This window comes from Centroberyx gerrardi, chromosome 9 (assembly GCF_048128805.1).
Source record: "Centroberyx gerrardi isolate f3 chromosome 9, fCenGer3.hap1.cur.20231027, whole genome shotgun sequence".
Lineage (NCBI taxonomy): Eukaryota > Metazoa > Chordata > Actinopteri > Beryciformes > Berycidae > Centroberyx > Centroberyx gerrardi.
Window position 1 is genome coordinate 15,000,075 of NC_136005.1, and position 21,560 is coordinate 15,021,634.

Here is a 21,560-nt window from a genome sequence, read left to right on the forward strand (position 1 = left end):
CTCGACTGGGCCAGTCGACAGTGAAGTCATTATGAACGGGGAAGTGTTTTATTGTGAGTGACCTTTGATTGCTTATTACATTATTGCCGGAGCTTCTGATAGGCTACTGCACTGATAGTAGGCTGTGACACAAGGCCGGCGGTAGCTATGGGCAAGGGTGGGCTCAGCCAATCAAAAGTTAAGAAAAAAATGTTTTTGTTCAGCCAATGGAAAAATAGCACAGAAAATATCAGTACCGTTTCTAACTTCTGATTGGGTGGGCAGCCTACAGCCCGCCTCCAAAGTCGCCCACTGCCCACGCCCCCCCCTCTGAAGCAGACCCGTCCGCTGCACAGAGTGTGGCCGTATTCACACCAAATCAGGCATTGCGGCACTTCCCGCAGGGTTGTGCAGAGGTGTGAGCGTGTTTATTTGTGCTTTAGAACTTAACCGCTGTGAAACAACGTTATATTTCTCTGATTCACCGGCTTTCTCGCTACCACCGCTCCCTCTCTTCATTCACTCTCTAGCTCGCTCGACCACCGCTGCTCTCTCTCTCTCTCTCTCTCTCTCTCTCTCTCTCTCAATTCAATTTAATTCAATTCAATTCAATAGGCTTTATTGGCATGGCATTTGACATGTGTTGCCAAAGCAGAATTACGATTATGAAAGACACTGATATACTGTACTTTCAGGTTGCTGTTGGATGTACCTAACAAAGTGAAAAAAACGTTTTATAAAATGTTGTTCTGATTTTGCCCTGTTGGATGCCATATTTATATATAGTTACATTGAAGTTTGAGTAGCCTATAGGCTTGAGTTAGTTGATTTAGTTGTTTTCTTTGTCACTTTTCAGTTTGAGTTTGAATAAGACTACCTTCTAGTTTTGTAAATATTGGCTATGGTGAGAAGTCTCACTTGATTAGGTTTTAATTTTATTTGAGAATGTGTTGATGATGAATGATGTTATGGAGTTGATTATGTTAAAATCTGGATGAAGGAATTTTTTTATTTTAGGGTAAATCAATCTGCCCTCCACTGACTCAAATCATAGGGTAGCAGCAAACTTAGAAATGCTGCTTCACTACCTCCCAATTTCCCTGCTTCAAATTGTTCTTTATAAATTAAAATAGAATAAAATAGAATAGAATACTACTTTATTAATCCCCATGGGGAAATTAATCTTCTGCATTTAACCCATCCAAACACCCCATACACAAACACACAGCCATAAGCTGGAGAAGCCTGAGGGCACAATGGCAGGAGCTTGCATCTGATCTTGACTCTGACAACCCTCTGGTTGCCAGCTGTCATTTTGCCAGATTTTTGTGCAATCTGGCCAGGGATTCAAACCGGCAACCTTCAGACTACTAGTCTGCTTCTCTAACCTCGTAACGTTTATACATGAGTTATATAGGTGGAGAAAATTCTAAAATGATATTCCCTCTACAAGTCAAAATCTTCAAAAACATATGCAAATATGCCTAAAATTTACATGGTAAAAGATTTGCTGATTGCATTGAGGGTGTCTACTAAATAAGAATTTGTCTTAGAATTGTTCATTTATTTATTCTAATCTGTCTGGAAGAGTTCCCTAACACACAACACACACACACACACACACACCAAGTTTTCTTCCAAGTTTTCCCACTAAGGTTTTTCCTGGGAGTTTTTCCTTGTGTGCATTTAGGGTCTAAGGCTGGGGTGCCGGGTAGGTTAGGCTATATAGAATAGGCAGATTGTTTGTCTCGCTAAATCTGCTCCTACCTACCTTGTGTTTTTCATTATGCTTGTCCTACATCATTTTGTTTACCACTGATTGTGTTTAGTTAGACCTAGCTAGACACATTCTCTGTAAAGTCCTCTGAGACATGCTTGTGATAAAGGGCTATATAAATAAACTTGACTTGACTTGACACACACACACACACACACACCAAGTAGAACAACCCACCCGACTGGAAGAGTTCAAGTTCCACCTTTCTTTTCCACTTTCCCCTACAGACCTGAGAGGCCACCAGTGTTACATAACATTTGTTTTTTGAAGCCTGCTATTCAGGCTCCTCCACTCCTCTCCGCTTTTGAACAAGAACACCACCAAGTGTGGTATCACTTGTCTGCACGATCACCACAGCATTCAGACTGTGATTTTAGAGGTTGCAAGATTATCATTACAAGAGACTGTTTAAGTGTACCTTACAGGTTGAATGTAATGAAGGAAGAAAACAATTTGAAAAAGGTTAATAAATGTTATTCTGAATGTTTTATTGCCAATATAGCACATTTGATTTATGATTGTAGCCTATATTAGCCTGCTGCACTATGAGGCCTTAGCTCTCCTGCCATTCAAACAGTGAGGTTTTTTTTTTAGGCCTGCTTGTCACGATGAGGTGTGGTGAGGACCTAAATGCAGGACAGCGAGGCAGGTAGTGATCAAACCCCAAGACTGGGTGTTTAATATAACGGGTGCAGGAAACAACAGGTAAACAGAGACGGGAGCACTTAACTGACACGTAACAGGAAATAATGATCCGACAAAGACTGACTGGGGAACAAGACTAATATACACATGGGGAGGTGATTACAAATCAGAAACAGCTGGGGCAAACAGAGAACATGGCATGTAGAACTAGACAGGGACCATAATACACATAGAAATACAAAAACTAGACAATGAAGCAGGGACTGAAAGTCACAAACGTGACACTGCTATTGAATCTAATGCAGTGAAGTTGTAAAATTCTTCCATTATTATAAGATTATGATAAAGAATGAGCACAAGGAACTGAATCTCAGGATAATTTATTTACATTCAAGTACAAGTTGGATTTTGGTCTGAACGAGTCTAACATCTATTATACAATGTTAAGTGTATTCTGAATTTAGTTCAGTGTTAATTCTTTAAAAAAGGTTGACATAATCTTTTGTTTCAAGGATTTTATTACATATTTAAAAATATTATATACAGGATTATTGGACAGGCTTATTGAGAATAAAATGTTTCCAAGTTATGTTTTGCTTACACTATAGGACATTAAAACATGGTGATACAGATTACAGAAGACCTTTTCAAGGTATAACATAGGGTAACTGCTGTGGAAAACAACTTCTGTATTTGAGTAAATTGACAGACATAAAATTTAGAATGTTGATCAAAATTTTCATAAAGATTTGAGCATTGATGATTTATCATGACAAAGCACAGTGCCACTCAGCCTTGGGCAATAAAAAGAACATTTTTAAAGTTTATGCTGCTTGAGGTACTGCGCCGTTTGTCTTATTTCTTTGTTAAGCATGGGATTTATCATTAGAGGGTAGAGCAGGTCAGAGACAGTGAGTGGTTTATCTTGGTATGGCACAGAGGCGGTAAGGTTTGGGACAGTGAGTGGCACCCATCTTGAAGTCCAGACTGGGCTCCTCTCCAGTGGGTGCAGAGAATGAGAACCTCTGAAGGAGGGAGGTGAAGAAGAGGAATAACTCCATCCTGGCCAGTGGTTCCCCAGGACATGCACGCTTACCTGGGAAGACATAATACTCTAGTTCAGTTTGATTCACAACCGGCGGGACCATCATTATAAATGCACAATTTCGTGGCAAAGCTTTGTTCAAACTCACAGAACTTTATTTTAAATTCTAGTCAAGATCCCAAGGTTTCCAAAGATACCAAATATGACTTTCTCCATTTGATGTAATGGTGCAGCCATAGAAAAATCTTGGGTTTTAATATTTCACTCAATATAAGCATGCTACAGCTTCAATGAAGCATTGGAATGAGCAGATGCAGAATATGTAACATTGTCATACAGTATGAAAAAAAAAAAGAATTTTGAAGCTACTTAAGGAGAAATTTAGGGGAAACTCAGGGTGCAAGGGGTTTTAAGAGTAAGGATCCACCATAGAACTGAAATGAGTAAATATTATCACTTGGTTAAAACAGCATGTAATTGATTTTTGGTTGTAACTACTGACCGGCTGAAAAAGGAAAGTAGGCCTCTCTCTTCCTAAATTTGCCATCCTGGTCCAGGAAGTGTTGAGGGTTGAAAGAGTGTGGAGTCTCCCACACAGACTCATCATGTAGAACTGAGTGCAGCGTGGGCAGGATCATGGTGCCCTGAGTTTAGAGCATTAATCAAGAAAGCAAATCAAATCAACCTTTTGCTGTTTACAAAACAAGTTTGTCATAAAGTGTTTCACAAACAAAACTAATTAAAACAAGGGAGAAATAAACAAACGACACAACAAGCATGACAAGGTTGGTTTACACAATATATTTTACAGTGTGGCAGGCGGGGCTGGGATCGAGTGCCGGCTGGGAGTCAGAGAGTCAGGAGTGGCCCAGCTGGCCAACAAGGCACATTAGCACCAAATTATCTTTTTCCCATTTGTATGTCTCTCTCAGTAGCTGCAAGACAGAAAATCTCTGGTCTACATGTGAGAGGAGCCCATGGACTGAAGCAGGGGAGCGTGTCTGTATGCCTGACCTGAAAAGGCTGCAGACTGATGGACTCTACCCACAAAGGGAACATTTATTCAGAGACTGTTGATTCAACCCTGGAGGGGTTGAAGAGAGACTTACTGGTGGTGTCTAATTTATGTTGTGTTGGGTTGTCATTTGGTGCCTAATGAACTATGGGTGAGAACAAGAACTAACTCTCCAGTGTCCTAGACGACAATCTTTGTCACATACAGCAATTCCTTCTCACATGTGCATCATGTACCTTTGGGATAGTGTACTTGCCCAGCGTGGTGTTCTTGGTTGCCATATGGGGCACATTGAGGGGCAGGATGTTTCCCATTCTCTGGATCTCATGGATGACTGCATCAGTATAGGGCATGTTTTCTCTGTCGGTCACAGAGGGTTGCCTGGATGAACCAACTACAGTATCGATCTCAGCCTGGACCCTCTCTGCACATAGAAAGAACAGGAAACAATGTCTGATTTGGTGTCCCTCGTACATGGCTGCTGAGAAAATTATGTCTATGACAGCCACACACCCTTGAAGAATGCAAGCAACCCAGAACCTGCCGCCCACCCTACATTCACTCTCTCACTCTCTCCCTAACACACACACATACACACACACGCAAACACACCTTGTATGTGTGGGTAATAGATCATGTATAGCAGTCCCCAGTGTAGAGTAGTGGTTGTGGTCTCAGTTCCAGCGCCGAACAGGTCCAGGGTGCAAAAACACAAATTCTCCAGATCAAACCCAGAATCTGGATCCTCCTTCTACTGACAACACAACAAAGCAACTGCCAGAATCAGTGGCTTGTCAACATTCACAGCCATTTCTTTAGTAGAAAATGCACGGAAAACAAACACTATTTTAAGCCCAATACAACAAATTTGCATACACATGTGCAAACACAGACACATACTAGCAAATGCACACACACACCTCTCCCATTTCTGAGAGGAAGCAGTCAATGTAGTCTCTTGGTGATGAGGGGTCATAGTCTTCTCTGTGTTCTTTGATCCTAATTTTCACAAAGTCAATCAGCTTATATGTCAGAGCGAATATCCTCTGGTGAGGTCCAGGGAGCTTCTTCATCAGCCAGGGCAGCATGTTGTAAATCTATAGAGCAAACACAGTTACCCAAACAGATGCCAGCTTAACAGCCTGATTTGCATGCACACACACGCACACAAACATACACGCAAACAAATGGAGATCTTCAACATTCAATGCTCATTGCTAGTTTCTGTGGTCAGGCTGGATATAGCCTTGTGTATGACATTATTGCTCTTCTTGTTATACGTTACTGCATTAAATTAACATAAAAAATCCTCATAATGCCTGTCCTTCCGTGTAACTTAGAGGCTCACCTGTGCCCATGTCCCTCCCTCTAAGTACAGCAACTCATTGAAGTCCTGAAGGATAGACTGGTACTGCTTGTCACTGTACTCAAAACGATCCCCAAACACCAAGCAGCAGATTACATTGGATACAGCATTGTTCACCAGCAGCTGGGCATTGAAGGGCTCACCTGAAAAATGAAGAGATAATGCGAAAGAAACATTGTGAAACATAGGGCCAACGGTCAAAACCTAAAAGGTATAATGAGCCGCAAGCAAGGAAAAGCACTATTGGATATTGATTATACATGATTAGACAAAGTAGATATAACAAATACATACTACTAAACTCAAGCATACACTTGAGTTTTAACCAAGTGGCCAAAACCACAGGTGAATTTTGAAGCCAATAAGGAAGTGGCGGCAGGCAGCAATTCCTGAACGTCTGCTAGGGGCTGGCTCCAAAAAGGCTCCAAACCCGGCCCAACTCCATGCAAGTCAATGGGACCACATCCCAACTTCTCACTCAAAGTATAGAATCAATACATTTTTTCGCCAACAGGTAATGGTGTCAGTAGCTAATTTCACTTCTTCTAATGTGTGTCCTTATGGTGATTTTCAAAGTAATGGTATCATTAACAGGATATAACAGATATAAAACGGGGTTGTTTTCCTAGTGATTGACAGGTCGCCTGCCCAGTGACCGACAGGTCGCCGATTACAGACCAACAGTAGGCGGTGCTGCGACTCTGCGGACAACCCTCAGGCTCGCTTTGGCTGTGCTGGCGCCTAAAAAATGTCAACATGGCGGCGATCGTAAACCCAATCTTCTGGCTTCAAAACAGCCCTTCAGGAACCTATGGGTGACGTCACACTCACTACGTCTAGCTTTTTTTTACAGGTTTTAACACAGGTGTGGTCCCTCACATAATCAAGCAATTAACATCCCATCATGTTTAGAGTCATGTGTAAAAATGCTGGACAGACCCAATTATCCAATATCTTGACTACCACAACTCAAAGAAGAGATTTCAGTGACTGAGATAGGTGACTGTTAGAGACTGCTCAACTTGCTGATGTTTGACAAGTGATGTTGGCAAATTACAGGGAAATACATCATCAATTAGGCGCAGCTGTTGAAAGAATGACATACTCCCAAGCCACAATGCCCATGAATTGGTGCAGGATGCAAGGAAACATGGATGAGCAATTCTGAATCAGTCAACTGCATGTCAATCTAAGGTGTGAGCAGGTAGTTTCATCAAGAACAGTTCCTTTACTTTATAGAGGGATACTATACTTGGGTTGCAGTGCATAAACCCCTTATTACACATAAAAATACACCTTTGCAAGTGAAGTGGTACAAAGAACACAAGCATCGGTGTACTGAGCAGTGGAAAAAGTCATATGGTCAGATGGGTCGTCACATGCGAGGTGGCTGTGTTACAGTGTGGGCTGCTTTTTACTGGCATGGTTCTGATCCATTGAACCCACAGCAGGGTAAATGTCAAGAACTATACAGCAAAATCTGAGTAATCACATTCATCCAGTGGTGACAATACTCCCATCCACAGGACACGCACGGTCACAGAACGGTTTGTTGACCATGAAAAGGATGTAAATGTATCTCACTTGGTCAGCCCTGTTCCCACATCTTAACCAATTAAGCACTTACAGGAGATTCTGGAGCATTTCCTGAGACAGCATTTTCCACCATTTGTGTAATACCTTGTTGATGAGCAAAGGCCTCATTCAGATAGTGGCACTCCTGCTGGATGGATGGTTCGAGGGTCTTCTTGCCCACACCAAAGTTCCTGAGTGTATGGAGAGCAAATCTCCGCTGCTGCTTCCACGAATAGCCATTTGATGCCACCAAACCTGTTGGGAACATAAAACAGCGTAGACTGAACGCGTAGACTGAAAGCAACAGTGTTTTTCATCCCTTTTCATTGCACAAAAGAGGTGTTAAAGGATAAGGCTGGTGTTTTTTTAATGCATTGCTTACCGTCAACAAATCCTATGAAAATAACAAAATCAGCAATGATTTTGTTTTGCCAAGAAGTCTCGTCCATGTAGCCATAGAACTCCATTGTATTAAAAAAAACGGTTAAAAACACGTCAAAGACCCATGCCGTTGCTCTGGGCAACATATTTCATCATCGCGATGGACCGGGCCAGCCGTCTTTTTCCTCAAACAACTTAATAAACCGGCTGTAAAGACGTTTGCAATCTCAGGAAAGTAGTTCCGTAGCACCGAAAATAGTCCCCGGCGTAATGAAGAATTTGTTCCCATTTGAATTTGATTTGGTAATAACTACAACAGCATGACTTTTCGTGGTAACAGTTAGCAATTTTTAAAATTGAAACTATGTCTTTGTGAGCTGTATTTCAAGGTTTTTAGCTTACAATTGGAGCCAATGACTTCTGGGTTGATGGCTAAAAATGGTACGTGGGAAGTCAGAAAGTAACGATAGTAGAGCAAATGCATTGTTGATTTTGTTATTTTCATAGGATTTGTTGACGGTAAGCAATGCATTAAAAAACACCAGCCTTATCCTTTAATATAAAACAGTACACTTGAGATGGTCCCAAAGGCAATTTTTTCCAATAACTTTTTTATTTAAAATCAAAACTAGACACATTATACATACATACACATACCCACATATTTGTGGGTCCTATCTGATACTACTGTCCTGAGTAGACTTAGGTACAATCACTAGCAACGTTTTCAAACAAAATGCAACACACACTACCTTTATTCCCAAACGTTTCCTGAAACAGCGGGATGACAGGGCGATCTGTGTAATCCTCCCCTCTTTCGACCAAGGCTTCTCTCACAAGCTTGTACCCGTTGATTACCACAATCCTTCCACCAAAGAGTCGAAGGCTGAAAATGTTTCCATATTTCTCTGCAAACTGAGAGAGAAACAGCAGATTGGTATTGTGGTCCAACATTCAGTGGCCTCTTCACATTGTAGAGCTCACTGGGAAGATACAATAGATGAGGAATATGAAAGGAATATGTTAGATACACTGAGCTAGCAGTCAAAGTATTCTCCATTAGTTCCATGCATTTGTCCCCATATCCACTGCTAGTTTAGTCTTTGGGATTTGTGGTCAGGTCTTTGAGGTGACACAATTAAGACCATTTCTGAAGCAGTCAAAATAAACCGCCATGTGGCTCTGGTTGAAGAGAAAAACACCAGCTAGGGCCCAAATTAAGGAATTCCTAAAGAGTTTTCATTTACAAAATGCTGGTAGCAGAATTGGGTAGTCACACAATATCCTCAATACCTGCTAACTGTTTTAACAGATGAGTCTACTCTAGAAATTAAGCTATTTCTCAAATCCTCATGTTGGACATGATTCCAACTAAACTCCTAAAAGATGTTCTTGATGCAATTGGCACTTAAATCGTATTGATTATAAATAACATTTTATTTACTGGTTCTGTCCCCTCCTACTTCAAATATGTCCTTAATTTAACCACTACTTAAAAAAACCTCCTTGTCCTTGATAATTATAGACCAATATCTAAACTGCCTTTCCTGTCCAAGGTATTGGAGAAAGAAGTTTCCACACAGTTAACATCCTATACGAACAATAACATCTTTCAGAAATTTCAGTCTGATTTAATAGCGCTAGATGGTACAGCGACTGTTTGACCTTAGGTGTCTTAAAAAATTGCGTTGGCATTACTGATACTGCTCTGAATCTGTTTAAATCCTATCTCACAGGGAGGAATTTCCCTGTTGTTGGAATGCTTGTTCATCTGTAGTGGGTATCACCTGTGGCATCCCTCAGGGGTCACTTCTTGGCCCTCTACTATTCTCCAGTGTTGGGCAGTAACGTCGCTACAAGTAGCGGCGCTACTAGTTTAACTACATTTCTCAGTAGCGTGGTGGTAGCATCGCTGTTTTTGAATCAAATAGCGTTTTTAGTAGCGAAGCTGTTTTATTGTTCAAGTAGTGCGGTAACGTCCACAAAAGCTACATTTTCCCAAGCATTTCTAAAGCTCAAGCGCAGCGGAGCTTTCTGCTGCGGTCTGGAATAATACTGCTAAGGATAGGTACGTGATGCCAGCGCCACACGGAGGAACTGTGTCGATGGAGGCACTTCGGTATGACGGTGACATCACTTACCAATCCTTGGGCTGATGCCTACGACATCTCTGGTGCAGGGAATACAGTTAACACGCGTCAGGTCTTTACTCTTTTGCTACTGTGGTTTGAGTTGAGATAAAAGAGTTTGTTAAAGTACGTCTCCACAGCTTTATCCTGCTAATGTGCCCAAGTCTCCACTAGATTGAGCATACACATGCAAACACAGGTGTACACACACACACACACACACACACACACACACACACAAACAAACATAGATGAACATACACACACTCTCAACACTTTGCTTTATGTTATTAGGCTATGTGGAGCACATGTTTTTTTGTTTGTTTTTGTTGCCAAATTGGTATTGTTATAAGAGGAGTTGCTCGCAAAGGCACAGCTTGTTTTATAATAAACAATTGAACTTAACAATTTTTTGCTATTTGTTTGACAGTTTTTCTTGATCACTGAGTTAACATTGATTTGGCATGAAGTTGGTTCAATGTAAAAAAAAAAAAAAAAAAAAGTACCTTTGATGTAGCAAACTACTTTTGCCATGTTGCTCGTAGCTTAGCTAGCTACATTTCTCTTGGGGATAGCTGCAATGTAGTGGAGCTTCATTTAATGTAGAGCTCACTACATTTTCCAAGTAGCTTGCCCAACACTGCTTTTCTCCATTTTGTATGCTCCCTCTTGGCAACATTATTTCGGATTTTCGGCCTATATTAAACCGGCGGCTAGAAACTTGGAAGTGTTATTTGACTCTGACCTCTGCTTTGACCAACAGATTAAGAAAGTTGGTCAGTCCTGCTTCCTCCAACTGAGAAATATCACAAAAATCTGAATATATCTTTCTTTTGCTGATCTTGACAAATGACTGCTGTAATTCTTTATACTCCGGTCTAAGTTGAAGTTCTCTCAATCACCTGCAGCTTGAACAGAATGCAGCTGCAAGGCTTCAAACTAATTCCAGGAAGTACGATCATATCAGCCATAGCCTCTTTACACTGGCTACCTGTTGAATTTAGAATCAAATTGATGATGACTTTTAAGGCTAAACTGGGTCTCGCCCGTTTGATCTTCTGTCCTCCTATGAGCCCGATTCCTGGCAGATATCTACTAGGGATCGTTTGGTTGTCCTAAGGTCCAGGCAAGTGCATTACTGTTGGCATGATTTTGCGGACGGTCAGGTCAGATTGTAACAACTGCACATGGAGGCAGGCAGAGTTTGGCAGAAGACTATATCCACTGAGTGAAAATGCTGCGGTGCTGCTGCTTTCTGGGCTGTGAATATAAATACGTTGGTTGGTCGCCATATTGTTTTCACAGTCTGGCTTTTTTGGAGATATTTTAGCATACCCCATTTGGACTGATTGTTAGTAGCAACAGGATAGCAACAGAGCTCGCAGGTTCAACCCAACCGACAGCGGACTTGGGAGTCAGTATTATGGGTTCAAGTACTACATGTAAGAGACAAATTATATATAGACTAGGTCCAAAATCGCCAAACTTGTCATTTAAAGTGTTTTTTTCTTGGAAGTCTCAAAGTTCTGTTATAGACACACTGCAGAGCGCGTCTAAAGCCACGCCCACCATGGGGGGAAACAATATTGCCTACAAACAGGCAAAAGTGGCGGTCCTGCCTCCAACAGAGAGGGAGAGGTAGCCTACATAATAAATACCCTTAATTAGCCTCCATCAATGTCCTTTTTTATTGCTCCAATAAAGCTGGATTAATGATCCCACACAGTGGCCTGAAGTGAAATACTAACTAACAAAGTATTCCCAGTTTGTCATTAATAAAACTATGTTCGAAAAAATCGACTCGTTCCCGGTCGCACATCACCAGCCGCGAATAGGGAGCTACGAATCTGGAGCTAACTTCAGCTTCGTCAGTTTTATCTAGTGATGTGACGTTCGCGAACGATCCGATGCTTTTCAACGGCTCTTTGGTACGAACGAAGGGAACCGAGTCGTACTTGAGAGCCGTTCTTTTTATTGTTGTGCCCAAATTTCACTGCCTGCCCTAAATCCACTTAACCTGACGCGCCAGATGGTCTCGCGTGATCGTGATCTCGCGAATCCAGCTGCCTCGCAAGGTGCTGAAATATGACCGCCGCTGCTGAATTTTTTTTTTTTACGAGAGGAGAGAGGAGAGGAGAAGGCTCCATCTTATCTCTTTAGAAACTAACGTTATATTATTTTGCGCTACGGACGCTTCATATCCAGGTCAATTCACACACCTGTGAGTATTATTATGTTATTGTTTACAAGTAAGTAAGCCTTGTTTGAGCCGATGTGGCTCATAGGCCAGGAGCTCATCTCCTGTTTTTGTCAAAGCAGCTCAGGTGTACACACCCCAGGACAGTTCACTAGTCCATTGCAGGGTTTATACTAGTAGTATCTGTATATTTTTCTCTATTTTATTTAATTTTTCTCTATTTTTATAATATTGAAATGTTGTGCAGAAGTTGGCTGTAGTATGGGCCTTTTGCACAAAGTATTATTATTTTGATAAGTTGTTGTAGTATTCTTAAAAATTTTCTCATGTGAAATGTTTTTCAGATAATTGTTTATCTATCTGATTTGCACTAAAATCTGTTTTGCACAAAAGTTGATTATACTTGGTTTTTTTTATTGTGCCAATAAAAAGTTTTCCAATATTAAGTGTTGCATGAATTGCATTCAAGGCAAGGCAACTTTATTTACATAACACATTTCATACAGAGGGTAAATTCAAAGTAGTAAATTCACTGACAAAGCAGAGGGATGTGGCGTCACCTTGTGTAATGTTTACAATGCAGATCATTGACATTAGGTCTGGCAATACGAGTAATTTAGTGCTGCTAAACCTAGTTCACACATACGAATTAAATTAAATTATATTGGTGGGATGTCTAAATTTGAATCTGATCCAAATCTTACCCTATCATTATCCTAGTGATCATTTCGCAGATAAACCTAGTAACCCCCGCCCCCTAAAAAAAGAAAAAGAAAAAAGAACGATGAGCCGTTCTTTTGAACGGCTCTCGGAAAGGAACGGAGCCATAAGATCCGGCTCCCATCAAAGAGCCATAATTCCCATCACTAGTTTTATCGGATATTATAACGGCTTCGAACGTGACTCAGCCAATCAGAACTGAGGACCAGAACTACGTACTTACCTTGGTTAACTCCAGGTGTATTTCGCTGGGTTTGATGCGATGAAGGTCACCAATCAGAGGAAGAGACCATGGTCCAGGAGGAAAGTTTCTCGGGGCTCTGTTCTTCAAAACATCAGCAAACAACAAGAAAACACACACAAATATCAAAACACTCCTCCCGTCCATCCATTCCAGGGCTATTACGTCATATAATGTTTCCATTTGGTATTTTTCGGAGGACACGTCAAATGTTTACTCTCTTTTGACTTCCGTAAGACGAGTGCTCGACTGGGCCAGTCGACGGTGAATTTGTTATGAACGCGGAAATGTTTTGTGTGACCTTTGATTGCTGAATTATTACAGTATTGCCGGAGCTTCTGATACTGCACTGATAGTAGGCTGTGACGTGCAACATTTGTAACGTTTTACAGTACATCAGTATTTTGAGTTAGGTGGAGAAAATTCTAAAAATGATATTCCCTCTACAAGTCAAAATCTTCAAAAACGTGCAAATATGCCTAGAATTTATGTGGTAAAAGATTTGCTGATTGCATCAAGACTGTCTAAGAATTTGCCTTAGAATTGTTAAATTATTTATCTATCTGGAATACACAACACACACACATACACTCATGCACAACCTTACTGGAAGACTTGAAGGCCTACTATTGAATCTAATGCAGTGAAGTAGTAAAATTCTTCCATTATTATCAGACTATGATAAAGAATGAGCAGGAAATGAACCTCAGGATCATTTATTTACACACTCAAGTACAAGTTGGATTTTGGCCTGAACGAGTCTGACAAATCTACTATACAATGTGAAGTGTATTAAGAATTTGGTTCTCTCATAATTCTTAAAAAAAGGTTGACATAATCTTTTGTTTCAAGGATGTTATTACATATTTACAAGTATAATATGCCGGTTTATTGGACAGGCTTATTGAGAATAAAATGTTTCCAAATTATGTTTTGCTTATACTATAGGACATTATAAAAACATTATTATATTATTATTATAAAACAACATGGTGATACAGATTACAGTAGATGTTTTTAAGGTATAACATAGAGGTAACTGATGTGGAAAACACCTTCTGTATTTGAGTACACAGAAGGAAGACATACAATTTAGAATGTTGATAACATTTTTCGTAAAGATTTGATGATTTAGATGATTTATCATAATAAAGCACAGTGCCACTCGGCCTTGGGCAATAAAAAGAAAATTTCCGATTTTGAAAGTTTATGCTGCTCAAGGTTCTGCAGCACCATTTCTCTTATTTCTTTATTAAGTATGGGGGTAGAGCAGGTCAGAGACAGTGAGTGGTTTATCTTGGTATGGCACAGAGGCGGTAAGGTTTGGGACAGTGAGTGGCTCCCAACTTGAAGTCCAGACTGGGCTCCTCTCCAGTGGGTGCAGAGAATGAGAACCTCTGAAGGAGGGAGGTGAAGAAGAGGAATAACTCCATCCTGGCCAGTGGTTCCCCAGGACATGCACGCTTACCTGGGAAGACATAATACTCAGTATGATTCACAAATGTTTCAATGGGATCCACAGTAGATCGCTGCAGCACATAAGGATAGGATGTGGGCATTAATCCCCTCACTTCCCATCTACAAAAGCAAAGCCTTATCAATTACTAGTGTTTCTTTGTTACTAAATAATGGGGGGGAAACAAAACTCCAGATACAGACTAAATAAGTAGCTGAAAAAAAACTACAAAATGGACCATCATTATAAATGTATGATTTGTGGCCAAGCTTTGTTCAAACCCACAGAACTTTATTTTAAATTCTAGCCAAGATCCCAAGGTTTCCAAAGATACCTGAATTACTGAATTACAAGGAAATATGTATAACATGGTGCACAAAACATCTAGATTTTTTCCATTTGATGTAATGATGCAGCCAAAATGGCATCTTGGGTTTTAATATTTCACTCAATATAAGCGTGCTACAGCTTCAATGAAGCGTTGGAACAAGCAGATGCAGAATATGTCCGTGACATTGTCATACAGTATGGAAAAAAAATTTGTTCCAACTTTGAAGCTACTTAAGGTGAAATTTAGGGGAAACTCAGAGTGCAAGGGGTTTTAAGAGTAAGGATCCACCATAGAACTGAAATTAGTAAAACAATTATTATAAAAAATGTTTTTTATTATTATCACTTGGTTAAAACAGCATGTAATTGATTTTTGGTTGTAACTACTGACCGGCTGAAAAAGGAAGGAAGGCCTCTCTCTTCCTAAATTTGCCATCCTGGTCCAGGAAGTGTTGAGGGTTGAAAGAGTGTGGAGTCTCCCACACAGACTCATCATGTAGAACTGAGTGCAGCGTGGGCAGGATCATGGTGCCCTGAGTTTAGAGCATTAATCAAGAAAGCAAATCAAATCAACCTTTTGCTGTTTACAAAACAAGTTTGTCATAAACTGTTTCACAAACAAAACTAATTAAAACAAGGGAGAAATAAACAAACGACACAACAAGCATGACAAGGTGGTTTACACAATATATTTTACAGTGTGGCAGGCGGGGCTGGGATCGAGTGCCGGCTGGGAGTCAGAGAGTCAGGAGTGGCCCAGCTGGCCAACAAGGCACATTAGCACCAAATTATCTTTTTCCCATTTGTATGTCTCTCTCAGTAGCTGCAAGACAGAAAATCTCTGGTCTACATGTGAGAGGAGCCCATGGACTGAAGCAGGGGAGCGTGTCTGTATGCCTGACCTGAAAAGGCTGCAGACTGATGGACTCTACCCACGAAGGGAACATTTATTCAGAGACTGTTGATTCAACACTGGAGGGGTTGAAGAGAGACTTACCCACTGGTGGTGTCTAATTTATGTTGTGTTGGGTTGTCATTTGGTGCCTAATGAACTATGGGCAAAAAAGAGAACTAAGGGGACGATCACACCGAGAAGCGTCGCTAGAAACGCGTCGCCACCAAAACCATTGTTTTCCTATGGTACGGCGCGCCTAGGGCGCGCTCTTCTCTTGCGACACGCGTCGCGTTTTTCTGGCGATTTTTAGGCGCACATAAAAGTTAAAATATTCTCGACTTTTCAGCGCAAGGCGCGGAGTCGCACCGCTCGTCAATGTCACATTTGGGCCAGGCAGCCAATCAAATCAAGCAGAAGGCGGGCTTCCTTCCTGTTTTGATGCGGTTTGATGTGGTGGGAACGGTGGGACACTGGCAAACACAGATGAAAAGCTGATATTAGCGGCCTTTAACCCGGTCGCACACACAGCCCTGCTCCACAGGCGCACCAAGCTGTTTTGCCCGACAGCGGTCTGCCTAGGTGTTTTTGACGCGGCTGCGCCTGTAGCGACGTTTCTCAGTGTGATCGCCTGCTAACTCTCCAGTGTCCTTGACGACAATCCTTGTCACATACAGCAATTCCTTCTCACATGTGCATCATGTACCTTTGGGATAGTGTACTTGCCCAGCGTGGTGTTCTTGGTTGCCATATGGGCCAAATTCAAGGGCAAGATGTTTCCCATTCTCTGGATCTCATGGATGACTGCGTCAGTATAGGGCATGTTTTCTCTGTCGGTCACAGAGGGTTGCCTGGATGAACCAACTACAGTATCGATCTCAGCCTGGACCCTCTCTGCACATAGAAAGAACAGGAAACAATGTCTGATTTGGTGTCCCTCGTACATGGCTGCTGAGAAAATTATGCCAATGAAAGCCACACACCCTTGAAGAATGCAAGCAACACAGAACCTGCCACCCACCCTACACTCACTCTCTCACTCTCTCCCTAACACAAACACACACACACACACACATACATACGCAAACACACCTTGTATGTGTGGGTAATAGATCATGTATAGCAGTCCCCAGTGTAGAGTAGTGGTTGTGGTCTCACTTCCAGCGCCGAACAGGTCCAGGGTGCAAAAAGACAAACTCTCCAGATCAAACCCAGAATCTGGATCCTCCTTCTACTGACAACACAACAAAGCAACTGCAAGAATCAGTGGCTTGTCAACATTCATAGCCATTTCATTAGAAAATGCAGAGAGGACAAACAAACACAATTTTAAGCCCAATACAACCAAACAAAATTTCCTTACACACATGCAAACACACGCACACACACACACGCTTGCAAATACACACACACACACACCTCTCCCATTTCTGAGAGGAAGCAGTCAATGTAGTCTCTTGGCGATGAGGGGTCATAGTCTTCTCTGTGTTCTTTGATCCTAATTTTCACAAAGGCAATCAGCTTATCCATCAGAACGAATATCCTCTGGTGAGGTCCAGGGAGCCACTTCATCAGCCAGGGCAGCATGTTGTAAATCTACAGAGCAAACACACAGTTACCCAGACAGATAGTCTGCCATCTTAGCCTGGGAAAAGTTGTCTTTCACAGATAGATTCATATCATGTAGCTGCTGTCCACTCATTCGTTCCATCAATTCTTTTAGGGCACAGGATGATCAGGTTCAACATAGCCTTAAGCCACAGACTTGTGACAGATTTGTGATGAAGAACTCTGACATCACTAACTGGTGGCAGACAAAATAGTTGCCTATATTCAGTAGCCTAATTCCTATACTGTCACACTGAATGGAAAATGGACCATGTTCGTAAAGTTCGTAAAGTCAACCTCTCGGATAATGTCTGTCAGTCCACCCAGCCCATCTCTAAGTGAAGTATTTCTGGTTAAATGTTGTGTGTTGAGGAATTTACATGTGTTCAAATTACACAAACATGTTAAGTATTTCAGGTTGATTCTGTTGTGCCATTGAAGTGGCTGCCTCTCTCTCTCTCTCTGCGAGAGTCAGTTCTCAACTCGTATGTGGACAACCTACTACAGAGTCATCAGAAGAGGAAGCAAGGACCCTGGTAGACAAGCTGCAAGCACTCCTGGCAGGACGGGATTTTGAGCTGCACCAGTGGGCAAGCCGCCACCCAGCAGTTATCAGCCATCTTCCCTCAACCGCCAGGTCTGACAGTGCTGAGGTCTGGATAGCGCAGGCCCAGCCAGATGTTCAGGAGTCAGCACTAGTCCTTCTTCGGCACTGCCCATCTGACACTATCATACAATCTAAGAACCATTACCTTCCCACAGACCACTCTGCACACCAAAATATTATAATTAAATTCACTTTAAAAATCCTCATAATGCCTGTCCTTCCGTGTAACTTAGAGGCTCACCTGTGCCCATGTACCTCCCTCTAAGTACACCAACTCATTGAAGTCCTGAAGGATAGACTGGTACTGCTTGTCACTGTACTCAAAACGATCCCCAAACACCAAGCAGCAGATTACGTTGGATACAGCATTGTTCACCAGCAGCTGGGCATTGAAGGGCTCACCTGAAAAATGAAGAGATAATGCGAAAGAAACATTGTGAAACATAGGGCCAAGCCAATCGTCAAAACGTAAAATGTATGATGGGCAGAAAGCAAGGAAAAGCACTATTGGATATTGATTATGGGTAATTAGTTGATAAGTAGATATAGCAAATACATAATACAGTTAACTGCCAAAATGAAGTATACACTTGAATTCTAACACAGATGTGGTTCCTCAGATAATCAACAATTAACATGCCATTGCTTAGAGTCATGTGTAAAAATGCTGGGCAGACCCAATTGTCCAATATTTTGACTACCACAGCTCAAAGAAGAGATTTCAGTGAATTTGAGAGAGGGGTGACTGTTAGAGAATGCTCAACTTGCTGATGTTTGACAAGGACCAGGTTCAAGTGATGTTGGCAAATTGGAGGGAAAGAGATCATCAACTAGGCGCAACTGTGGAGAGAATTACATACTCCCAAGCTACATTTTGTGCATTTTGCCTTTTTTTTGGATAGTTGACAGTAGATAGGCAGGAAAGATTAGGAGATAGAGAAGGGGATGACATGTGACAAAGGTCCCAGACCGGATTCAAACCCAGGATGGTTACATGGTACATGCCTTAGCACAGATTCTAAAGCATTACCTGAGGCAGTGTATTCCACCACATTATTAAAACCAAATCATCCATATTAATCACCAAATCATAGAATTTCTTGAGGAGGAATGTTTTTTTATCTGTCCAATTTAGTTCCACACATTTTAAAAATCTATGCCAAGCCAGTGCACTGAAGTTGTTCTGGTAGCCCATGTTGGCCCAGCGCCATGTTAAGACTCTTTATGCTGGTGATTCCTTTACTCTGGCACCTACCTGTAGTTTCGTAGGTCATTTATCGTCATGGTGCTTGTTAATATGCTTTCTATCATATTGCATCAAAATAGATCATGAAAGCATTTAGAGGGATGGATACTTTGGGAGGCCCAACTATGGGTGGCTTGGGGTCAATCACATATCCAGGTAATACACACATATTGCCCTGTAGCTGGTTAAGAAGAACTAATGAGTTGTTGCTTGTTAAAAAGTAATTAAGATTTGCGTAATACCTTGCTGATGGGCAAAGGCCTCATTCAGATAGTGGCACTCCTGCTGGATGGATGGTTCGAGGGTCTTCTTGCCCACACCAAAGTTCCTGAGTGTATGGAGAGCAAATCTCCGCTGCTGCTTCCACTGATAGCCATTTGATAGCAACAAACCTGTTGGGAACATAAAACAGCGTAGACTGAAAGCAACTGGAACTGACTGAAAGCAACAGTGTTTAGGTTTTTCATCCCTTTTCATTGCACGAAAGAGGTGTTAATATAAAACAGTACTCTTGAGATGGTCTCAAAGGCAATGTTTTCCAATATATTTTAAATTGTATTTAAAATCAATGCTAGACACATTATTTATTTGTGGGTCCTATCTGATACTACTGTCTTGAGTAGACTTAGGTACAATCACAAGCAACTTTTTCAAACAAAATGCAACACACACTACCTTTATTCCCAAACGTGTCATGAAACAGCGGGATGACAGGGCGATCTGTGTAATCCTCCCCTCTTTCGACCAAGGCTTCTCTCACAAGCTTGTACCCGTTGATTACCACAATCCTTCCACCAAAGAGTCGAAGGCTGAAAATGTTTCCATATTTCTCTGCAAACTGAGAGAGAAACAGCAGATTGGTATTGTGGTCCAACATTGAGCGGCCTGTTCACATTGTAGAGCTCACTAGGAAAATGTGATCGATGAGGAATATGAAAGGAATAATGTTAGATAGTATGACGCCAAGGTTAACTATAAAAGCTGGAAATTCGGGTTATACTCCATGAATGTTGGGTGCCATGCATTTATTGCCAAATCCACCACTGGTGTAGTCTTTGGGATTTGTTTGATTTATTAAGACCAATTATGAAGCAGCCAAAATAAACAGCCATGTGGCTCTGGTTGAAGATAAAAAAACACCAGGTAGGGCTCAATTTAAGGAAATCATAATGACACAAGTTTTCTTTTACCATATGATGGCAGCAGAATTGGGTAGTCACACAATATCCTCAATTCTTGGTATACTTGTTTCATGGGTATGCCTGTTGCTGTTCATACAATGCACTTTCTGGACCTCTGAGTGGGGGAGAATTGTCCCATAATCCCGGGATGGTTGGCAGATTTTACTAATGGGTTAGCTGTCCCTGTAGCTCGTTGCTGTTAAAATTAACGGTGAGGTTGGAAATATTCAGAGAGATGTTGTAAGCCTGAATGTAGGTGCAATGAGGTTGTATGATCAGTGGTGGCAGTAGGCATAGATAGGGGTGGTTCAAATATGGTAGAATTTATTTGAACACAAATAACACATTTTCGTAGGTGAGATTAAAAAAAATAAAAAAATAAGGAGCTAATACAGGCATGTCTATTTAGGTTATTCATTTCTAGGCACAGAGCTGACAAGGCAGATAATAAACTAAAGAGCAGAAGCCAAAGATACAGCCTAAAACAACGCAAAATCAAGTAATATTTCTATGGGCTTGTATTACTACAGGGACTTAGCGTATCTATGGCAGCTACTCAGTGAGTTTATAGTGGGCATGTGGTAGCCTGTCGCACTGAGCAACATATCTTACTACACGGACAGCGGATGTCACTGACCACTGGCATATACCAGTACACGGCCCTGCTGAAACTATCTGTTTTATAACTGTTGTAACGCATGCCTGCCCACTCGTACCTTGGTTAACTCCAGGTGTATTTCGCTGGGTTTGATGCGATGAAGGTCACCAATCAGAGGAAGAGACCATGGTCCAGGAGGAAAGTTTCTCGGGGCTCTGTTCTTCAAAACATCAGCAAACAACAAGAAAACACACACAAATATCAAAACACTCCTCCCGTCCATCCATCCCAGGGCTATTACGTCATATAACGTTTCCATTTGGTATTTTTCAGGAGCAGGACACGTAAAATGTTTGTTAAGCGATTCTAGTACGAGTGCTGCTCGACTCAACTGGTGAATTTGTTAAGAAGGCGGAAATGGGGTGTGTGTGTGCGCGCGTGCGCGCGTGCGTGTGTAGTCACCTACCAGACTACCTTTGATTAATGAAATATATATTGCCTGAGCTTTTGATACTGGGACTGATGTGACAGCTAAATTGATGTATTTTGAGGTTGTAAAAAGTTTGCTTACA

At 41.5% G+C, this 21,560-nt stretch overlaps 2 protein-coding genes across 2 annotated transcripts; both read right to left on the reverse strand.

The window, feature by feature from the left end:
* Positions 1–2,862: 2,862 nt before the first annotated feature.
* On the reverse strand, positions 2,863–13,415 carry LOC144539683 (cytochrome P450 2J2-like). The gene is made up of 9 exons (XM_078285563.1): positions 13,053–13,415; positions 8,536–8,698; positions 7,508–7,657; positions 5,810–5,970; positions 5,382–5,558; positions 5,074–5,212; positions 4,698–4,885; positions 3,949–4,090; positions 2,863–3,497 (listed from the first exon to the last, which is right to left on the reverse strand). The coding sequence occupies exons 1-9, from the start codon at positions 13,251–13,253 to the stop codon at positions 3,322–3,324; spliced, it is 1,497 nt and encodes a 498-aa protein (XP_078141689.1). The 5' UTR covers positions 13,254–13,415; the 3' UTR covers positions 2,863–3,321.
* Positions 13,416–13,782: 367 nt separating this feature from the next.
* On the reverse strand, positions 13,783–21,385 carry LOC144539682 (cytochrome P450 2J2-like). Its single transcript, XM_078285562.1, has 9 exons — positions 21,107–21,385; positions 19,885–20,047; positions 19,452–19,601; positions 18,205–18,365; positions 17,168–17,344; positions 16,841–16,979; positions 16,455–16,642; positions 15,248–15,389; positions 13,783–14,538 (listed from the first exon to the last, which is right to left on the reverse strand). The coding sequence occupies exons 1-9, from the start codon at positions 21,305–21,307 to the stop codon at positions 14,363–14,365; spliced, it is 1,497 nt and encodes a 498-aa protein (XP_078141688.1). The 5' UTR covers positions 21,308–21,385; the 3' UTR covers positions 13,783–14,362.
* Between the last annotated feature and the right edge of the window lie 175 nt (positions 21,386–21,560).